Source organism: Cherax quadricarinatus, chromosome 7 (genome assembly GCF_038502225.1).
Source record: "Cherax quadricarinatus isolate ZL_2023a chromosome 7, ASM3850222v1, whole genome shotgun sequence".
Classification (NCBI taxonomy): Eukaryota; Metazoa; Arthropoda; class Malacostraca; order Decapoda; family Parastacidae; genus Cherax; species Cherax quadricarinatus.
In genome coordinates, this window is record NC_091298.1 from 68,353,061 (window position 1) to 68,375,523 (window position 22,463).

Sequence of the window (22,463 nt, forward strand, 5' to 3'; positions counted from 1 at the left end):
CAAAAGAAAACACTTCACTGTCACTCATTCAAGCACTGCCTTGCCAGAAGGGTGCCGACATCACAGTTCAGGTGATCCTCCAAACCGCAACATCTCCACTCCTCCTTCAGAGTGCAGCTACAGTATTTCCCACCTCCAGGACTTCAGTCCTGGAGGTGGGATATGACACTGGTAGTTTTCTGAAAAAAAAAAGAACTAACAAAGATTGAGAAAAAAAATCACATTTAATTTAAAGACTTAATTTACAACCTGTGACAGAGGAGACTAGAAACAGGGACTGCATATAAAGGAAACAAACATGAAGTTCTATTAGACTCGGTGAAGAACAGTGATTACAAGTGATTGCGCACAACAGAAAATGATCAACAGAGCAAGTGCAGTATACTGTAATCACATAACTTACCTTGAACAGTTTCACCGAAATGGGAGTAAATGGGCGACTTTAAAGATGACTCAATTCGCTTCAGCTGTCTAGACGAGGCCACGTACAACAGCTGAACCAGGTAGTATACACACATTATGGGCACCACAAATGCTCCAATCAAAGGAGTAGCAGCCACAATAATAATTAAGGCTGTCAATACCTGAAACAATATACATATTTATTAGTGGGAGCCTTCATTATCATCATATTTTTAATGCCTGTACACAGCACTATATATATACTTGCCATATATTCAACACTTTTTTTTTTTAACACGTCAGCCATCTCCCACCAAGGCAGGGTGACCCATCATTCACACAGGGTCACCATCATTCACACAGAGGTGCCCAGATATGCCAGTTTAGATGTCACTCCAAACAGCCAATATACTAAGCCCTTCCTTTAAACTGCAGGCATTGTACTTCCCATTTCCAGGACTCAAGTCTGGCAAACCAGTTTCCCTGAATCCCTTCACAAAATATTACCCTGCTCACATTCCAACAGCTCGTCAGGTCCCAAAAACTATTTGTCTCCATTCCCTTCTATCTAACATGCTCACACATGCCTACTGCATGTCCAAGCTCCTTACACACAAAACCTCTCTCACCCCCTCCCTCCATCCTTTCCTAGGATGACCCCTGCCCTTCCTTCCCTCCACTACAGATTTATACACCCTCCAAGTCAATCTATTTTCCTCCATCCTCTCTAAATGATCAACCCACCTCAACAACCCCTCTTCAGCCATCTGAATAATACTTTTTTGTAACTCTACACCTCCTCCTAATTTCCACACTACGAATTCTTAGCAGAATGTTTACACCACACACTGCCCTTAGACACAACATCTCCACTGCTCCAGCCTCCTCCTTGCTGCAGCATTTACGACCCATATGTTACATACGTCATTACATAGTGGATGTACTTGATGTGTATCCAACAGCGAGATGAATTTTTCTCTGATTTATGTCAGGAATGATTAATGTGTGACATCTCATAGAGAAATACTGAATACCACTTCATAAAGCTACAATAAATATAGGACTGATAAATATCACATAAGTTTAGTATACATTTAGCTATATACTGTATAGCAAGCATTGCAAAAAGTGGTATTTAAGAAATGGAAATTTTTGAGGAAGCTGCCATTTTCAAGGAGTGTCCCTAAGCTAGTTACTTTTTTGAAAAAATCAAGACTTAAACCAACTGTAAGTTACTTGAAAGTTACTTGAAATACATATTTGAGAAGCTGACATATTTACTGTTTGTTTGAGAATACAGTACATACATGAGAAAAAGATATGTATTCATAAAGTTTTAGAGCAAGCAGACTAATTCCAGTCCCAACCATGCTGGTATTGACAGACTTTACTACTGTGCTACAGTATTTAAAAATACTCTGTATCCCACCAAGGTGGGGTGGCCCAAAAAGAAAAACAAAAGTTTCTCTTTTTAAATTTAGTAATTTATACAGGAGAAGGGGGTTACTAGCCCCTTGCTCCCGGCATTTTAGTCGCCTCTTATGGTGCACAAAAGAATATTGAAGGTCACTGCTACAACCTGGCCAGTAAATACTCTTCAAAATTATGACATACACTTGAGAAGGTATTGATTGTGGCTCTTGTGGCCCCTGGAAGAACATTGTCCAGTATGTCAATTTCTTTGCCGAATCGATTGATGATACGTCCGCTTGGGTTAGTGTCAAAGAACCTCATGGGAAAATGAATTACACTTTCTAGGAGTTGCTTATGCAGGACCTTAGCAGCCTTCAAGCAGCCCAGCATCACCAACAACATGCCCACGAAAAAGAAGAATGCTGAAAGAAACAACAAAAGATAAGAAATCTTTAAAAATATTAAGGTGGCACAGTACCCTCGAGTTAATGCAACAGCATGAGAATGTCTCAACTTCAGAAAATTACAGTAAAATCTAAATCAGCTTCCTTTACATTTTTTAGCATCTAGTGATTTTCTTTTCTGAAACTGTGGGAATCCTATAGAAGTAAAGCTACGTACATATTAACAATTCATGGACAGCTTCCACAGAGCAGTAAGCGTTGAATATTTAACACCCTTATCTCTTGAAAGTAGGTAATGAGATACTGCAAATGGAAGCCTACATACTGCATCAACACAATAGGTCTACATAAATACTCATGAGAGATATAATAATAATAATTAATAATAATAATAATAATAATAATAATAATAATAATAATAATAAAAATAATAATATCTCCATGGGGAAGTGGAACAGAATTCTTCCTCCATAAGCCATGCATGTTGTAAAAGGCGACTAAAATGCCGGGAGCAAGGGGCTAGTAACCCCTTCTCTCGTATAAATTACTAAATTTAAAAGAGAAACTTTTGTTTTTCTTTTTGGGCCACCCTGCCTTGGTGGGATACGACCGGTGTGTTGAAAGAAGAAAGAATAATAATAATAATAATAATATCTTTATTTACTTCAAGTACATGTACAAGGTATACAGACCATTGCTGACATCAGTGACATACTACTATATAGAAAGCTGCTTGTTATGCAGAGCATTTCAGGCAAATTAGGTCAGTTTTGTCCCAGGATGCGACCCACACTAGTCGACTAACACCCAGGTTCCCATTATACTCATGGGTGAACATGGACACCAGGTGTAAAGAAACACGTCTGATGTTTAACATTCAGGAAACAAATGCTCTATGGCAACACAATACACCTTATGCTGGGAGATGTAAGTACTAGTCCTATTTTTTAGTTAACTGTCGGGTATTTATATGTAAATGAAGGTCAATATACGTTAGCCTAACCAAACCTATCCTAACCTAGAAAAGTAAATATCGAAGTTCCATGCTATGTTAGATCCAGTAAAATGAATGAACGGCAATTGTTCCGGACTATGGAGCTGAGCTATTCTCCAGGCTGAGGGAATGACCATCTCAAAGACTACTTCTTCAAGGCTGATGAACTAATCACATCATCTTTACTATGCCACTGCTTCTGTCTCCATAGTCACCTCTATTTCTCACTAAGAAGCCTACTGTATAGGTGAAGCATTTCAACAATAAAGATAAGTAAGCAAGTAAGTTTATTCAGGTATACACAAATACAGTTAAATTATACATTGCAGCATATGTGTAGAGAACCTGGGATAACCCAAAAATGTCAGACAAAGTGACTTATTTCCATTGGGGTCCTGTCGCATATATCTCTTAAACATGAGGTAATAATACAGGATGAACTTACCCTGAGCCACACCAAACACACCATACCCACTCAGGAAAGCTGTCCTCCCGAAGTTCCCTGTAGTGGCATTAGTGTTCGATGAGCTTGCCCACTGAGAGAGCCATACATTACTGCCACCTTGACTTCCCTAATGTTAAAAGAAATATACGTAGCATACATTACAACTTAACGTCTCAGTTATAGAAACAGAAGTTCAGAATGTCACTAACAAAAGTAAATGAAAAAAAATATATCCAAGAACTATGTGGGAAATAATAAGGAGGGTATGAAAATTATCATCCGAAAACCAGAAACACAGCGGGATATGAATTAACATTGAAACTTTCAATGTTGTTCCTTCACAACGAAGGGATAATATTACAATAAGCTTTATTAAAAAATAAATAGAAAAATTCAGGATGATATTGAAGTATTAATGATTCAATAATTGTGTCAGCCTTAGGTTAATAATCAAAACTATAATTAAAGCCATATAACATGAACTAAAAGAATATTCAATTCTCTTTTATTCACTGTAAACTCACCTAATGACCACATGTACAAAATTATTACACTGTTATTGCCTTATTAATCTTAAGTTAGTCTTAAGTTTGCCTGAAATACTCTGCATATATAGGGGCTTTTGGGATGTACACCCAATTGTTATACTCCTTTGTACAAACATGTATCGTGCTGAAATAAAATTATTATTATTGTTATGCTAACTAACTACGGTACAGGTGGGGTTAGAACCCATGACAAGTGAGTGCTGTAAAACTCCAGGCCAATGCATAAGCTCCTGGGCCAGCTAGCTACAATAAGGTCCATCCAACTAGGTACGTGTATATTTATACACCATGGGGAGGTTAGCATGGGCCCCAATGGGGCCCATGCTAACCTCCCTCTGGAGGAGTTTGAGGTAATCAGTCCCTCAAACTCCTCTTCACCTTCTACCATTTCTCTGTATTGGACTGAAGAAGCCACTGGTTTTAAAAAATGTTTCCAGAATAAAGATTCCTAAGTGTTGCTCAAGTGTCTTATTTATCAAAAAATTAAGTTTGCATCTCCAATGTGGTCATGGTTGATGGTGTCCCAATAATTGAATCAGACCTATTAAAAACCCATAAAACACACTGTAAAATAGACTAAAAACAGACTATAAAACAGATGCAGGAGGGTCTTACCCATCCTCAGAAAATTAAAAAATATCAAATATTATATCTGCTTTTTCATATTTAGGTTCATTTTGTGTTTCAGAGACCATATTTTTGTAATATATCATCTAATCTGGTTAATAATGACAATCTACTTACAGGCTTCCCTTCAAATAAGAAGACTGGATAAATAAAACCCATGAATAATTAAGTCCATGAATTTGTTGGGATGACTGTACTAAAGGAAATTGAAGGTTGGTAGACAGCAACCACCCAGGGAGGTACTACCATCCTGCCAAGTGAGTGTAAAACGGAAGCCTGTAATTGTTTTACGTGATGGTAGGATTGCTGGTGTCCTTTTTTCTGTCTCATAAACATGCAAGATTTCAGGTATGTTTATTGATACTTCTACTTACACTTAGGTCACACTACACATACATGTACAAGCATATATATATACACACCCCACTGGGTCTTCTTTTTCTTACTAGTTCTCATTCTTGTTTATTTCCTCTTATCTCCACGGGGAGTGAAACAGAATTCTTCCTCTGTAAGCCATGCGTGTCGTAAAAGGTGACTAAAATGCTGGGAGCAAGAGGACAGTAACCCCTTCTCCTGTATACATTACTCAAGTTAAAAAGAGAAACTTTTGTTTTTCTTTTCTTTTTTTAGGTCACCCTGCCTCAGTGGGATACGGCCAGTTTATTGAAAGAAAGAAAGAAGATTTACAGTGTACTTACCTGAGCAAGAGCAATACACACAATCGGCAAAATGGCATATGCAGCTCCCATTGCCTTACCATATGCAAGGTACACTCTGTGTGACACCTGTAACATAAATAAATTTGCTCTATAATCCTAAAACCTTATTTATTTAAACTACCCCATATGACCCTTGTAGGTTTAGTGCTAAGTTTTGAGTGTAATAATAATAATAGAGAATGGATCAAAGTAGAATGACATGGAGAGCATATAAATCTGTAGGGGAAGGAAGGTGGGGTAGGGGTCATCCTCGAAAGGGTTGGAGGGAGGGGTTAAAGGAGGTTTTGTGGGTGAGAGGCTTGGACTTCCAGTAAGTGTGCATGAGCATGTTAGATAGGAGTGAATGGAGACAAATGGTATTTGGGACCTGACGAGCTGTTGGAGTGTGAGCAGGGTAATATTTAGTGAAGGGATTCAGGGAAACCAGTTGTATTTTATATAGCCGGACTTGAGTCCTGGAAATGGGAAGTACAACGCCTGCACTTTAAAGGAGGGGTTTGGGATATTGGCAGTTTGGATGGATATGCTGTGTATCTTTATACGTATATGCTTCTAAACTGTTTGTGTTCTGAGCACCTCTGCAAAAACAGTAATTATGTGTGAGTGAGGTGAAAGTGTTGAATGATAATGAAAGTATTTTCTTTTTGGGGATTTTGTTTCTTTTTGGGTCACCCTGCCTCGGTGGGAGATGGCCGACTTGTTAAAAAAAAAAATAATAATAATAATAATGTCAACTACCCTGCAAAATTCCGCAGGAAAGACTTGATAATATAGCATTTTTACTCTGCTAACTCTTCATTATTTTTTCACTGTAATATGCAATGGGACCTCCATATCCTCAGGGGATACTTTTCAAAGACATGCTGTAGATACCAAAACCGTGGATAATAGCAAATCCTATGTATAAGTCATATACATACCTATTATTAAGTTTAATTGATAAATTCTGCACAATAATTGGAGAATTATCAGCTTTTCACTGATGGGAAGCACTTCACAGCTTCTCTTAGGCTTTGAAGAACTGCCAGCTTCTCTACTTTTGCACTTTGGGGTCATTATTATGCAAAATTAAGAGGTATTTTTGGGTCACAGTAAACCATGGATAACTAAAACAGTGGATACTGAATCAGTGGATATGGGGTTCTACTGTATGCCTAATATTCCAAGGACAAAATTTTTATTGTAGTACATGTGATCATGGAGTCTTACCTTTCCTGTTTGTGACTTCTCCTCCTGGACAATAGTACCTCTCTTTTCCTTCATGTTCTTCGCATTATCAATAATTTTCAATTGTACATTTGTTTGATGCCTGGATGTTTTCTTCCTACCACCAACAGTGTCATATGTGATGCATTTGTGAGCTTCAGTTTGTTTAGCATTTTTAATACCATCAAACCATACTCTAGGCATCTTCTTTAAAGACAAAGAGGAAAACTCATCTTTTTCACAATCTTCATTTGGTTTCTTTGTAATATTTTCATCAGCATTTCCTTTCACACCATTACAATTGTTACCATTTGTATGTAACATTGACATGCTTGCAGAAATCTTATTCTGATGCTCAAATTTTGCACTCTCACAATCCTGTGACTCTTGGAGCAACTCTCTGCTCTTATCAGAATAATTCTTAGTAACTTTTGTATTATCCTCAGCACCACTGCATAAAGCTGTTGTTGTGTCAGTGTTACTCTCAGAGATATGCTGAATGTAGTCTTGAGGAATAGGACTTGCAATAATTTCCTTCTGGGGTGTTCTGTAAAAATTCAGAGCATTAGAAATTATGTACATGCACATACAATACTGTATACAGTACAGTGGACCCCCGGTTAACGATATTTTTTCACTCCAGAAGTATGTTCAGGTGCCAGTACTGACCGAATTTGTTCCCATAAGGAATATTGTGAAGTAGATTAGTCCATTTCAGACCCCCAAACATACACGTACAAACGCACTTACATAAATACACTTACATAATTGGTCGCATTCGGAGGTGATCGTTATGCGGGGGTCCACTGTATATGTATTTACAGTACAGTACCTATGACTCAAGAAATCGTAATGACATGATTGCAAACAAACCACAGTACAGGCGGGGATTGAACTCGCAGTTTTACAATTCACTCACCAGGAGTTCAATCCCCGTCTGTACCGTGGTCAGTACCTATGAGTTTGTGGAGGCTGAGCTCCAGCTCTTGGTTTTTACTGTGTTGAATATTACAAATATCTTATAAAAAAATAGTATTTGGGTTCTGACACACTAAGAAAACAACCCTGCCCCAATAACCCCTCCTGACCCCACTTACCTACAAAAAAAAAAAATTCAGTAGGACTACAGTATCTCACCCTTTTGCCTCAGTATATGCTTCTGATTCTCTGCTTTCTAACGAAACCAGAGGTTTGCCAGCATGATGGACATTCCATGTCTTTTCCCTTCACTTCCATGCCCAAATTCCAGAGCCTCATCTGTTTAATTAACCCTTTGACTGTCGCAGCCGTATATATACATCTTACGAGGTACCGTGTTTGACGTATATATACTCATAAATTCTAGCGGCTTCAAATCAAGCAGGAGAAAGCTGGTAGGCCCACATGTGAGAGAATGGGTCTGTGTGGTCAGTGTGCACCATATAAAAAAAATCCTGGAGCACGCAGTGCATAATGAGAAAAAAAAAACTCCGACCGTTTTTTTAATTAAAATGTCGACTTTGTGGTCTATTTTCGTATAGTATTTATGGTTGTATTCTCGTTTTCTTGGTCTCATTTGATAGAATGGAAAACATATTATAGAAATAGAGGTGATTTTGATTGATTTTACTATAAAAAGAACCTAGAAATGGAGCTCAAAGTAGGGGAAATGTTTGATTTTTGCCAATGTTCAAAAGTAAACAAATGATGCCATTGTCCAATAAATGTCCAACTAGCCATTCTAATATGCAGTCATGAATGGATTGATGTTATTTATATAATTATTACAGTATTGCAGTAGTCTGCATAATAGTAAGTCTTCTATTTTTTGTTTGAATAAAAATTCAAAATAGAAAGCAAGAGTAACAGCAGAGGGGCCTGGAAACATGACTGATGAGCAAAGAAAATGTTATTTTAGAGCCAGGAATGTCTGCATTGTTCATTCTGGACCTTATTTTGAAATTGTCATATTTTTTAGTTTTCATGAAATTGGCCAAATTGCAAATTTCTGACCACATTACGTATTAGGTAGTTGAAATCGGTAAATGGGCAGTTTCTTGTACTCAATCGATAGAAAAAATGGAGTTCTAAAGAAATAGCTATGAGTTTGGGCGACTGGAACAATGGAATTAGCCAAAAATAGGGCTCAAAGTGAGCGAAATCACCGATTTGTAAACAGCGCCGAGATCGCTAACTTCGCGAGAGCATAATTCCGTCAGTTTTCCATCAAATTTCGTTTTTGTGGTGTCATTACAATCCGGAAAAGATTCTTTATCATTTCATAAGAAAAAATAATTTTTTTTTTTAAATTTTGCAACACCAGGAGACACCTCAGGATTGGGGGTTGCAACAGTCAAAGGGTTAAATGATGAATAAGGAGCCAGAAGTGCAGAGGCTCTCATGGATCACCTCCAGTCTATGTTTGGATCATACATCTTTCTTCTACAGGATCATGTGGAGCATGTCAATCGTTTTTCCAAGAACCCATTTTTCTAACTAGATGCTGGTGAAGGGTTCTTGATCCAAGGAGTTGGAGCTATCCTTCCCTTCCTTGGATCAAACATGATTACCTCCCATTCCTCAGGTACACCTCAGGAAGATAATAATATTACTAATAATGTATTCTAAGACTTACACAAGTCAGATTTTATATACCTTAGTCCCACTTAAGCCTAATGTAGAGAAATAAAATACTCATACTGTACCTGACACTGACGTTTTCTTCCTTCATGTTACACTGAGATAACTGAGGCACGTAACACTGTCCCTCAGCAGTGGGCTTATACAGGCTAGTCATCCCATCATCACCTGGGTAGGAGTCTGTAGTAGGAGTAAAAATTAACAGCACAGTATGACTTAAGAGAAAAATTGCTGATAGGAATCATGAGGAGTTACAATTATTTCTATGATACAGGAAATTTAAACAAAACATTAATGCATACTATGGCACTACTAAGTAAGAGATCCATATTCTAAATGAGTTAGCACCCAGAGCAAATTACTGTCTAGTACAGAGAAAAGACAGAGTAAGAAAGAAAGGAAGCTAGCTTATAAAAGTTTTATTTTGCATTTCATAATCATACTCTGTACAGTATTCCCAAGCTTGCAGGGCACATCATAGGTGATGGAGTGAACAAGGCAACATTTACTACAAGAATTCACATCAACATTTTATATATGAATACAGGAAAGCCCCACTTTAGAGCACTTCACTTACTAGCATTTTGCTGACATAGCGGTTTTCAATTATACCCAGTCTTCATTTATTCAGACTTCCTACAATAAATATATTCACCACTCACTATATGCTAAGGATAAAAATATTTTAAGGTAAGTAATGTGTGTACTGTACATGCCTTTTTTTTTGGCCTAGCTCTAATGCTCACTTATTATATGATAGCATAAACATGTTATCAGGCTTTTATATGCATTTGAAAGTGAAAAAAAGGACATGATTCACTTCATAGCAATTTTTGCTTTACAGCAGCAGCCCAGAATCTAACCTGCTGTATAAATAGGGCCGTCCTTCCACCAAGGCAGAGTGACTCACCTTCATCGAAAGAATCAGCAGGTTCCTCTTTCATATGCTGGAGGTAAAAAGTAGCAAAATCATCTCCTTGTGCCATTAGTTGACTGAAACTTCCTTTCTCTACCATTCGACCATTGTTCATCACTATCACCTGATCAACGAGTGGCAGGAACGTCACTGAATGGGTCACCAAAACTCGGGTCTGCAAAATATGTTTGAAAAGCTATTAGTTAGCATAGGAAATGCAAATCATCTTTCATTTTTTGTTTTTTCACATTAATATATAGTGTATGTACCATACTACTGGTATGATACTGTGCATGAAGTACGTGTCAGCGAGACAATCATGTTAAGCACTAAGGGGTCTGGTCAGGAACTGCAAAGGTGAAAGAAACTACATAGACACAAGGAATATCAGATGAACAGTGTCACCATGAATGTTAAGATAAGGAACTGTAACAATGTGCACACCTAGTGCAGTTAAAATGCAGATAACTGAAAAATTGCAACTATGATATCATTATTCAGGAAAGGTGACAGAAACAAAACCCTGAACTGCTGTTCATAATGTGCAAATTCACTCAAACCAAAAATGAACTGAAAAAATTGATAAAATGATCAAACAATAATAATATATTGTATATGATTCAGCCAGTGCTAAACAGTGACACACCTTTGGAGAACACTATGCATTTAATGCAATGAACCACAATGACCCCAGTGGAAATAAGTCACTTTGCCTGATTTTTTGGGTTATTTTATGTAATTCATAATATACTGTATTACTATTCATCTCCATGGGGAAGTGGAACAGAATTCTTCCTCCATAAGCCATGTGTGTCGTAAGAGGCAACTAAAATGCCAGGAGCAAGGGTCTAGTAACCCCTTCTCCTGTATATATTACCAAATGTAAAAGGAGAAACTTTCGTTTTTCATTTTGGGCCACCCCGCCTCGGTGGGATATGGCCGGTGTGTTGAAAGAAGAAAGAAAGTTACTATGCATGATAATTTTGAGTAATGTGTACCTGTACCTAAATAAACTTACTATTGGTCAACTCTAAAGTACATCATACCTTAGAGTCAACATTAACTAACAGTATCCGTGATTTGACAATAATTAACAATGTATCACAAGAGGCAAAGATTAACATTTACCTGGTGTCTGAGTAAACCATTTGGGCCAATAATGTGATCAAAGATGTAACGACCAACATGTGCATCAACAGCACTGAGTGGGTCATCCAAGAGCAGTACATCTGTGTTACTGTAGGTCGCTCTTGCAAGAGCAATACGCTGCTTCTGCCCACCACTAAGGTTGATGCCCTGGGAAGAAAGTCAACAAAACTTGCTACCAACAAGATATGTAAAGAATAAAAAGGCACAATACCATGACTGGAACAACACATAAATAACCCACACATAGGAGACAGAAACTCATAACGACGTTTCAGTCCGGCTGGATCATTAACTAGTGATACACTAACACACGAAGGTAAGGGAAGTATATGTACTGGCTCCCTTACCTTCATGAGTTAGTGTGTGTCTAGTTAATGGTCCAAGTTGGTCCGAAATATTGTCAAAAGTTTCTTTCTCCTATGAGTGGGCTTCTTGTGGAGAAGATACGTAGCCAAGAGTCCAGACTAACTGAATCCTAACAGGTGAAATAAATTTCTACAGAACACCAAATTCATCTAATAATAAGGTAAATCAAATCAGCTTCACTCTTAAATTTACTTTTCTTCTAGTGGCCCTAAAATTTTAGGTTATTTGTTAACTACTGTAATAAATTACTGTAACACAGCAAACTCTAAAAACCATAGTGCCCATGACAGGATATAAAAACAAAATACTTTATAACAATTTCTTAAAAAAAGGGAAAATATACCAGTTTCCCAAGTATATTATGTATGATATTTAAAATTATATAAAAAAGCAGAGATTGGACTGGGGTACCAGTTTAAAAAATAAATCTGTTTGTGGTAATTCTTAAAAAAAATCTAGTTTCTCAAAAAATTTTCTTTTCAAGTGCTGCTTTTTGAAGTTTAATGTATGCATAGTATAATACCTCTGTTATCAACTTATAAATTAAAAACATAAGAACGTAAGAAAGAAGGAGCACTGCAGCAGGCCTACTGGCCCATGCTATGCAGGTCCAAGTCACATTTACATTCTCTCCAATTTCAGTCATATCACCAGCAGGCAGCATATCTATGTCTAGTTGTAAAGCACACGCTCGTAAAATATCGTGATAGCGATGTTCCTCGAAAGGCAGACCCCATGTAATGTTTTCTCTTATGGTGGCATTCTGCAACCATGCTTGCTGAGACACGTAGGCTACTGTTCCCTGGGAAAATACATAAATAAATATTAGGTATATTACTATATGTAAAAAGAAGATAGATTTATAGTTTTCTTCTTTTTTTGGGTCACCGAGCTTTGGTGGGAGATGGCCGGTGTGTTAAAAAAAATAGTAAGTATATACAGTAGTGGTGTACTACAGTAAATTGTCCTAAATTTTGAAAATAAAACCTCAAATTTATAATATTCTTTTGTTATTCAGGAGAGAATATTCTAAGCTTAAAATTTAGAAAAAAAAGCTCTCTCTGGTTTGGGAAATTCCAGAGTAAAAAAGATTTTTTAATTTTAATTTCTAAATTTTCTAGCTTAAAAAATCCTGAATTTTTTTTTTTTTTTTCAACAAGTCGGCCGTCTCCCACCGAGGCAGGGTGACCCAAAAAAGAAAGAAAATCCCCAAAAAGAAAATACTTTCATCATCATTCAACACTTTCACCACACTCGCACATTATCATTGTTTTTGCAGAGGTTCTCAGAATACAATAGTTTAGAAGCATACACATATAAAGATACACAACATATCCCTCCAAACTGCCAATATCCCAAACCCCTCCTTTAAAGTGCAGGGGTTTGGGATATTGGCAGTTTGGAGGGATATGTTGTGTATCTTTATATGTGTATGCTTCTAAACTGTTGTATTCTGAGCACTTCTGCAAAAACAGTGATAATGTGCGAGTGTGGTGAAAGTGTTGAATGATGATGAAAGTATTTTCTTTTTGGGGATTTTCTTTCTTTTTTGGGTCACCCTGCCTCGGTGGGAGATGGCCGACTTGTTGAAAAAAAAAAAAAATTCAGGATTTTTTAAGCTAGAAAATTTAGAAATTAAAATTAAAAAATCTTTTTTACTCTGGAATTTCCCAAACCAGAGAGAGCTTTTTTTTCTAAATTTTAAGCTTAGAATATTCTCTCCTTCAGATTTTTTATGAGCTAAGAAGTTCTGAATTTTAATTAGCAAAATCTTTCTAACTTGAATTTCTTCCAAAAGCTATGATACTGCTGTCTGTGTAGTATAAAAATTTATATTATACCTTACTCTTCAGAAAATTCTGAATACGAGAACAAATTCCAAACTATAGTCTGGAAAATTCCAAACTATAGTCTGGAAAATTCCAAACTATAGTCTGGAAAATTCCAAACTATAGTCTGGAAAATTCCAAACTATAGTCTGGAAAATCCCAAATCAGTATTTTTCAAAATAAAGAGCAAAATTTATCATTTCTATTATTTGAAATTAACGATAATTTGGGTATTCATAAAAATAAAATACTCTAAACAAGAATGAAATTACTGTGCATGTTGGATTGAATTATCATTTATATATCATTAAAGAAATAATCTCTCATTTAAAACTCCAACAACAATTTTTAAGCATTAAAAGATGAAGTGTGTGCTTAATAACTCACAAACGAGCAAACTGAGAGATGAACTGCATGTGTAAACTGCTACAAAATGCTCACATTTATGAAGACATAACCAGCTTCTTTAGTCATCTCTCCCAATAGTGCTGAGAGCAGTGAGCTCTTCCCCGCCCCAACCGAACCAACCACAGCAACCAGCTGTCCAGTCTTCACCTCAAGATTTATGTCGCACAGCTTCCAGTTGGCGGTTTCACTGCCAGAGCTCCAGCTGAACTGTCCCGTCACAAAAATTGATGTGTTTTCTAAAGTGAAAAAATATTTACATAACTAATTATTATCTCCATGGGGAAGCGGAGAAGAGTCCATCCTCCATACGTCATGTGTGTTGTAAGAGGCGACTAAAATGCTGGGAGCAGGGGGATAGTTACCCATTCTCCTGTATTTATTTATTAAATGTAAAAAGAAGAAAATTTTCATTTCTTCTTTCTCTGGGTCACCCTGCCTCAGTGGGAGACGGCCAGTGTGTTAAAAATTAATAATTATATAGCAGAAAAAAATATATTACACATGAAAAATTACAGTATATATGTGCAAGACATTGTTAAAAAAATAAAAAAATTTAGTTCAAAGAGCTTTGCTTCTTTTTATTTCTTTCTCTTGCATAAATACTTTCCATATTTCACTAGTGTGTACATTGTAATTATCTAATTTTTTTTTATTTATCTATTCTTTTTAATTTATAATGGTTGTAGCACCTATTTCAATTTATTCCACTCTATAAAGACAAATTTCATATTACCCCTGTGTCTTCATTTTTCCTTTAATTTTGATTTGTGAGATCCCCATAAATTTGAATATTACCATTTTGATTAGCATTTGCAGTACCAAGGCTAAAACCCGTCTGAATCTTTTTCTAGCAAATCCTTATGTTACTAACTTTTGGAAGGATCACTGCCCACTGCTGCAGGATCCAACTCAGAAGCAGAGATAAACTTCTGCATTCGCTTCAGCGCCACCACCGCCTGCGGAAACACAAGAGACACTTTACTGAACAACGTGATTTGAGAAAGTCATACGAAATATTTCAATTTTTTTTAGTCTAGAAAAAAGGGGCCTTTTTATTTTGGGGTAACTTTTTTTACACACCCCTTTTTGAGTAAATGGATTAATGAAGTAATTTGCTTTTATTTTTGCAATGGAATTCATCAATTGGTTTTAAAAAAAATCACATTAGCTGTTTATCACCAAGACAGGAAACAATTCTTTTAATAATAATAATTATTTTTATTTTTTTTATTATCACACTGGCTGATTCCCACCAAGGCAGGGTGGCCCGAAAAAGAAAAACTTTCACCATCATTCACTCCATCACTGTCTTGCCAGAAGGGTGCTTTACACTACAGTTTTTAAACTGCAACATTAACACCCCTCCTTCAGAGTGCAGGCACTGTACTTCCCATCTCCAGGACTCAAGTCCGGCCTGCCGGTTTCCCTGAATCCCTTCATAAATGTTACTTTGCTCACACTCCAACAGCACGTCAAGTATTAAAAACCATTTGTCTCCATTCACTCCTATCAAACACGCTCACGCATGCCTGCTGGAAGTCCAAGCCCCTCGCACACAAAACCTCCTTTACCCCCTCCCTCCAACCCTTCCTAGGCCGACCCCTACCCCGCCTTCCTTCCACTACAGACTGATACACTCTTGAAGTTATTCTGTTTCGCTCCATTCTCTCTACATGTCCGAACCACCTCAACAACCCTTCCTCAGCCCTCTGGACAACAGTTTTGGTAATCCCGCACCTCCTCCTAACTTCCAAACTACGAATTCTCTGCATTATATTCACACCACACATTGCCCTCAGACATGACATCTCCACTGCCTCCAGCCTTCTCCTCGCTGCAACATTCATCACCCATGCTTCACACCCATATAAGAGCGTTGGTAAAACTATACTCTCATACATTCCCCTCTTTGCCTCCAAGGACAAAGTTCTCTGTCTCCACAGACTCCTAAGTGCACCACTCACTCTTTTTCCCTCATCAATTCTATGATTCACCTCATCTTTCATAGACCCATCCGCTGACACGTCCACTCCCAAATATCTAATAATAATAATAATAATAATAATAATAATAATAATAATAATAATAATAATAATAATAATAATAATAATAATATTTGCTGTATAGGGGGACATCTAAACTGCCGTATTTGTGTGCCTCTAGCAAGACAGTGATAGTGTGAATGATGGTAAAAGTGTTTCTTTTTCGGGTCACCCTGCCTCAGTGGGAGACAGCCACCATGTTAAATAATAATGACTCATGAAATCGTAATGGCACGATTGCAAACAAACCATACCTCGGGCGGGATTTGAACCCGCGGTCAGAGAGTCTCAAAACTCCAAACCGTCGCGTTAGCCACTGGACCAGCTAGCCACAATAAGATTCGTCCAACGATGACGAATCTTATTGTGGCTAGCTGGTCCAGTGGCTAACGCGACGGTTTGGAGTTTTGAGACTCTCTGACCGCAGGTTCAAATCCCACCCATGGTATGGTTTTTTAAATAATAATAATAATAATGGGTTATGTGGATTTTGATGTCAGCACACTTCTAGAAAGACAGCAATTGAATGAATAATAGTGAATATGTTTTCTTCATTTCCGAGTCATCCTACCTTGGCAGAAGATGACTCAAAGTAAAAAAATTTTCTTTTTACTTTTTCCTGATCTATGAGTACATGTGTAGTCAAGGAAAATCACTTTAAGCACTACTACAGCTCTTGTCCTCCCCAGTTATCTGTTATGAACAACTTTCTTACGAAAGCATTATATGTACTTTCATCCTCACCATATCCTTTTCAGTTTAAGATATGCATCCCTTCTCAGTTTGTGATAAGCAACCCTCTTCATCTTATGGCCAACAACCCTTCTCAGTTGACAAGAAGTAACCCTTCTTGGCTTATGACATATAACTATTCTCAGTTGACAAATTACCAAGAAGTAATCCTTCTCAGTTGACAAATTACCGAGAAGTAACCCTTCTCAGTTGACAAATTACCAAGAAGTAACCCTTCTCAGTTGACAAATTACCAAGAAGTAACCCTTCTCAGTTGACAAATTACCAAGAAGTAACCCTTCTCAGTTGACAAATAACCAAGAAGTAATCCTTCTCAGTTGACAAATTACCAAGAAGTAACCCTTCTCAGTGGACAATTTACCAAGAAGTAACCCTTCTCAGTTGACAAATTACCAAGAAGTAATCCTTCTCAGTTGACAAATTACCAAGAAGTAATCCTTCTCAGTTGACAAATTACCAAGAAGTAACCCTTCTCAGTTGACAAATTACCAAGAAGTAACCCTTCTCAGTTGACAAATTACCAAGAAGTAATCCTTCTCACTTGACAAATTACCAAGAAGTAATCCTTCTCAGTTGACAAATTACCAAGAAGTAACTCTTCTCAATCGACAACATACAACCCTTCTAAGCTTAAAACCTTTCATCTTTTGTTTTATTTCATCCACTGATGGCGTGTCAACTGGTAACCCCTAAAATATTAATTTATCTGTAACATTATAAAATTATACACAGTACCTTAACTCTCACCTTTACATTTCACAGGCACAAGGGTTGATATGCGTCATACCTGAATAAGCTGGGCAATAAGGTTCGGCAGCTGGTTGATAGGTATTCGCATAAGATTGAAGAGCACGATAGATACAAAGGCAGTCTCAACATCCAACACATTGTCGTCTGATACCAGGAGATATGTCATAAATGTGGTCAGTGCTACCTGGAAGACAAATTATATACTGTATAAATAGTGCAAAGGTTAGTGGATGAGTTTGGGAGTGTGTGTAAAGGTAGAAAGTTGAAAGTGAACATAGAAAAGAGTAAGGTGATGAGGGTGTCAAATGATTTAGATAAAGAAAAATTGGATATCAAATTGGGGAAGAGGAGTATGGAAGAAGTGAATGTTTTCAGATACTTGGGAGTTGACGTGTCAGCGGATGGATTTATGAAGGATGAGGTTAATCATAGAATTGATGAGGGATAAAAGGTGAGTGGTGCATTGAGGTATATGTGGAGACAAAGAAGGGAATGTATGAAAGTATAGTAGTACCAACACTCTTATATGGATGTGAAGCTTGGGTTGTGAATGCAGCAGCGAGGAGGCGGTTGGAGGCAGTGGAGATGTCCTGTCTAAGGGCAATGTGTGGTGTAAATATTATGCAGAAAATCCGGAGTGTGGAAATTAGGAGAAGGTGTGGAGTTAATGAAAGTACATGTATTAGTCAGAGGGCTGAAGAGGGGTTTTTGAGGTGGTTTGGTCATTTAGAGAGAATGGCTCAAAGTAGAATGACATGGAGAGCGTATAAATCTGTAGGGAAAGGAGGGCGGGGTAGGGGTTGTCCTCGAAAAGGTTGGAAGGAAGGGGTAGGGGAGGTTTTGTGGGCGAGGGGCTTGGACTTCCAGCACGCGTGCATGAGTGTGTTCGATAGGAGTGAATGGAGACAAATGGTATTTGGGACCTGACGATCTGCTGGAGTGTGAGCAGGGTAATATTTAGTTAAGGGATTCAGGGAAACCGGTTATTTTTATATAGCCAGACTTGAGTCCTGGAAATGGGAAGTACAATGCCTGCACTCTAAAGGAGGGGTTTGGGATATTAGCAGTTTGAAGGGATATGTTGTGTATCTTTATACGTTTTGAGGTGGTCAGTCCCTCAGTCTGGAGAAGAGTATTGTTCCACACAAGGGTATCTTGGTACAGACTTGGAACCACTTCAACAACCTCTACTAGTGAGAAAGGCTGGATTTGAGAGGGACCTGACCTCTCAATGTCTACATTCTTACCCTACTAGTGACCTACATCTCACCTCCTGGCGCTATATAAGGCTCCATCCTATCACTTCAACTCCATATTATTCCAGACAATGGAACAATACTCTTCTCCAGACTGAGGGACTGACCACCTCAAAACTTTAAGGGTGATGGACTGATTATATCTTTATACGTATATGCTTCTAAACTGTTGTGTTCTAAGCACCTCTACAAAAACAGTGACTATGTGTGAGTGAGGTGAAAGTGTTGAATGATGATGAAAGTATTTTCTTTCTGGGGATTTTCTTTCTTTTTTGGGTCACCCTGCCTCGGTGGGAGACAGCCAACTTATTAAAAAAAAGGTAATACTTGTACTGTACAGTACGGTAAAACTTTTCAGATTTCAGCAATTTTGGACAAAAAAATTGGCCAGACAAATGTTGTAAGCATAGGACAAAATGGACAAAACTCTGTAAATCTGGATTTTACCCATAGTACTAGTATGAGGTTTGTCTTAAGTATTAGTAATAGGTGAATCATAGAAATGGTGAGGGGAAAAGAGTGAGTGGTGCACTTAGGAGTCTGTGGAGACAAAGAACTTTGTCCTTGGAGGCAAAGAGGGGAATGTATGAGAGTATAGTTTTACCAATGCTCTTATATGGGTGTGAAGCATGGGTGATGAATGTTGCAGCGAGGAGAAGGCTGGAGGCAGTGGAGATGTCATGTCTGAGGGCAATGTGTGATGTGAATATAATGCAGAGAATTCGTAGTTTGGAAGTTAGGAGGAGGTGCGGGATTACCAAAACTGTTGTCCAGAGGGCTGAGGAAGGGTTGTTGAGGTGGTTCGGACATGTAGAGAGAATGGACCGAAACAGAATGACTTCAAGAGTGTATCAGTCTGTAGTGGAAGGAAGGCGGGGTAGGGGTCGGCCTAGGAAAGGTTGGAGAGAGGGGGTAAAGGAGGTTTTGTGTGCGAGGGGCTTGGACTTCCAGCAGGCATGCGTGAGCATGTTTGATAGGAGTGAATGGAGACAAATGGTTTTTAATACTTGACGTGCTGTTGGAGTGTGAGCAAAGTAACATTTATGAAGGGGTTCAGGGAAACCGGCAGGCCGGACTTGAGTCCTGGAGATGGGAAGTACAGTGCCTGCACTCTGAAGGAGGGGTGTTAATGTTGCAGTTTAAAAACTGTAGTGTAAAGCACCCTTCTGGCAAGACAGTGATGGAGTGAATGATGGTGAAAGTTTTTCTTTTTCGGGCCACCCTGCCTTGGTGGGAATCGGCCAGTGTGATAATAAAAAAAAATAGTAATAATAATTATAATAATAATAAAATAATAATAATTATAATAAAAATAATAATAATAATAATAATAATAATTATAATAAAATAATAATAATCATCATCATAATTATTACAATTATTATTATAATTAAATTGTAATAATAGTAATAATATGGCAGTATTCACTAAACGGAAAGGGTTCACACCCATGGCAAGCCAGTCCTTAAACCAGCAAGTCAGTTTTAGGAATGGTTAGGCCTGGGTACGAACACCACTCCACCCAGTAAATACAGTAGTTTACAATTGTATCATTACATTTCAGGAGTAAATAGCATGTTGGACATGAGCGTGATGCAGCACTAACCATATAAGGAGTAATGTTCCAGATGAAGGCGCTCAGAGACTGAAGAAAAGCTCCTTGCTTCAGCATTCGAATTTCCTGAAGTCTGACATCTTCGACCTGCTTGGCAAAGGACTGCTCCCATGCATAAAACTTCAAAACCTATGGACATTTAATTAATACAATATAATGCAACAACTTTATTTCTTTTCTGAAGTACAGTAGAACCCCTATATCCGCAAGTCCGGTTTCTGCGGTTTCAGTTATCCGTGGTTTACCCTGGCCTGAAAATAAGCCTTAATTTTGTTTAATAAAGGCCTAAGAGAAGGTGTGAAGTGCTTCCCATCAGTGAAAAAGTGATAATTCTCGACTTATTGTGTGTAAGTTATCAATTTAACTTTATCATGGGTATGTATGTAAACGAAAAACGACATATATATAGGGTTCACTACTGTCTACGGTAGGTCTTGGAACGCATTACACGTGGATATGGGGGGCTACTGTATTTACACAAATTTTCTTGTTCAAGCTGTAGTCATTTATTTTGATAAAGTAATTAACATTCTAGCCATGAGTAACTCAAAGCTTAAACTTGGCAAATGCACCTTCCTGAAAGGTCATGTGGTGCAGTTCTGGTCAAAATATTAGAAAATGGGCATTTTTAAAAATGTGGCTAATACTGTAAAAGATTTTAGTTTCCTCCAGTAAGTTGTACCAAATTTTGAGCCTTGACAGACCTATTACACAAGAACCTACTATGAATAACTTAAAATCTCTTATTAATAATTAATAAAGGTTTGAGTACTGAGGGCAGGAAGTATTGTCTTCATTGGGAAGGAGAAGCAGGTATGTTGCAGTTCAGAAGATCATTTGAAGTGTGATGTGTGCAATCTTCTGACAACACAACTATTGACTGAATGATGGTGAATGGTTCCTTTCTTGGGGCCACCCTACCTTGGTGGAAAATAGCCAATGTGGTTAAAAAAAAATATATACAGGAGAGCCCCATTTCTATGGTTGTTAGGTTCCCAACCCTCGCTGATAAACAATAACACACTTGAAGATTGAGACACTTATGCAACATATGGGAATCTTTATTAAGGAAATGTTTCGCCACACAGCAGCTTCATCAGTCCAATACAAAGCAGAGAGGGGTAAGGAGAGGAAGAGTCTGAGGTACTGTATTAGACCGATGAAACCACTGTGTGGCAAAACGTTTCTTTAACCCGTAAACGGTCCAAGCAGATCTATGTCCACATGCGTAGTGCCCCAAAAGTAGATCTGTTTTTTTACATATTTTCAAATAAAACAAACAAAAAAGTAGATCAAAGTTTTTTACACGTTTTCAAATGTACAAAAAAAAAAATCTACTTTTTTTATATACAGTGGACCCCCAGTATTCGATGCATTTTATCGCAAAAATTTTTCCTCGGTATTCGATTGAAAACCCAGTATTCGATACGATTCGTACGAGACGTGTCCACGTGTGGCCTGAACTGCCCCTTGTGTGCCAGTGTTTACAAGCCAGCCAGTGTGTGCGCATCTAAGGATACATTCCATATTATCCATATTATCACTGTGTTTGGTGCTTGTTTCTGGAAAAATAAGTCACCATGGGCCCCAAGAAAGCTTCTAGTGCCAACCCTTCAAGAAAAAAGTCGCTAATGACTTATGAAATGAAGAAAGAGATAATTGCAAAGTACGAAAGTGGAGTGCGTGTGTCAGAGCTGGTTAGGTTGTATAATAAACCCCAATCAACCATCTCTACTATAGTGACCAGGAAAACGGCAATCAAGGAAGCTGTTCTTGCAAAAGGTGCAACTGTGATTACGAAACAGCAACCGCAAGTGTTAGAAAATGCTGAGAGATTGTTATTGGTGTGGATAAATGAAAAACAGATAGCAGGAGATAGCATCTCTCAAGCGATCATTTGTGAAAAGGCTAGGCAGTTGCATGACGATTTGGTAAAGAAATTGCCTGCAAATAGTGGTGATGTGAGTGAATTTAAGGCCAGCAAAGGTTGGTTTGAAAGATT

At 37.8% G+C, this 22,463-nt stretch overlaps 1 protein-coding gene and 2 long non-coding RNA genes across 9 annotated transcripts in view; 2 read left to right on the forward strand and 1 right to left on the reverse strand.

The window, feature by feature from the left end:
• Positions 1–22,463, reverse strand: part of LOC128686962 (multidrug resistance-associated protein 1-like) — a 75,200-nt gene that overhangs the window by 16,616 nt on the left and 36,121 nt on the right. For all 7 annotated transcript variants that reach the window (XM_070082681.1, XM_070082684.1, XM_070082678.1 and 4 more), the window contains 13 exons: positions 20,453–20,590; positions 17,628–17,774; positions 14,917–15,001; positions 14,079–14,281; positions 12,434–12,610; positions 11,422–11,589; positions 10,288–10,468; positions 9,443–9,557; positions 6,762–7,305; positions 5,532–5,618; positions 3,659–3,785; positions 2,017–2,237; positions 404–584 (listed from right to left, as the gene is read on the reverse strand). In XM_070082681.1, the coding sequence (XP_069938782.1) occupies positions 404–584; positions 2,017–2,237; positions 3,659–3,785; positions 5,532–5,618; positions 6,762–7,305; positions 9,443–9,557; positions 10,288–10,468; positions 11,422–11,589; positions 12,434–12,610; positions 14,079–14,281; positions 14,917–15,001; positions 17,628–17,774; positions 20,453–20,590 (2,374 nt within the window). The remainder of the gene's footprint in view (positions 1–403; positions 585–2,016; positions 2,238–3,658; positions 3,786–5,531; positions 5,619–6,761; positions 7,306–9,442; positions 9,558–10,287; positions 10,469–11,421; positions 11,590–12,433; positions 12,611–14,078; positions 14,282–14,916; positions 15,002–17,627; positions 17,775–20,452; positions 20,591–22,463) is intronic.
• On the forward strand, positions 37–10,332 carry LOC138852377 (uncharacterized). Its single transcript, XR_011391702.1, has 3 exons — positions 37–503; positions 5,464–5,600; positions 10,222–10,332. It is a non-coding gene; the product is annotated as an uncharacterized lncRNA (long non-coding RNA).
• On the forward strand, positions 12,691–20,548 carry LOC128686964 (uncharacterized). Its single transcript, XR_008406744.2, has 3 exons — positions 12,691–12,736; positions 17,603–17,812; positions 20,411–20,548. It is a non-coding gene; the product is annotated as an uncharacterized lncRNA (long non-coding RNA).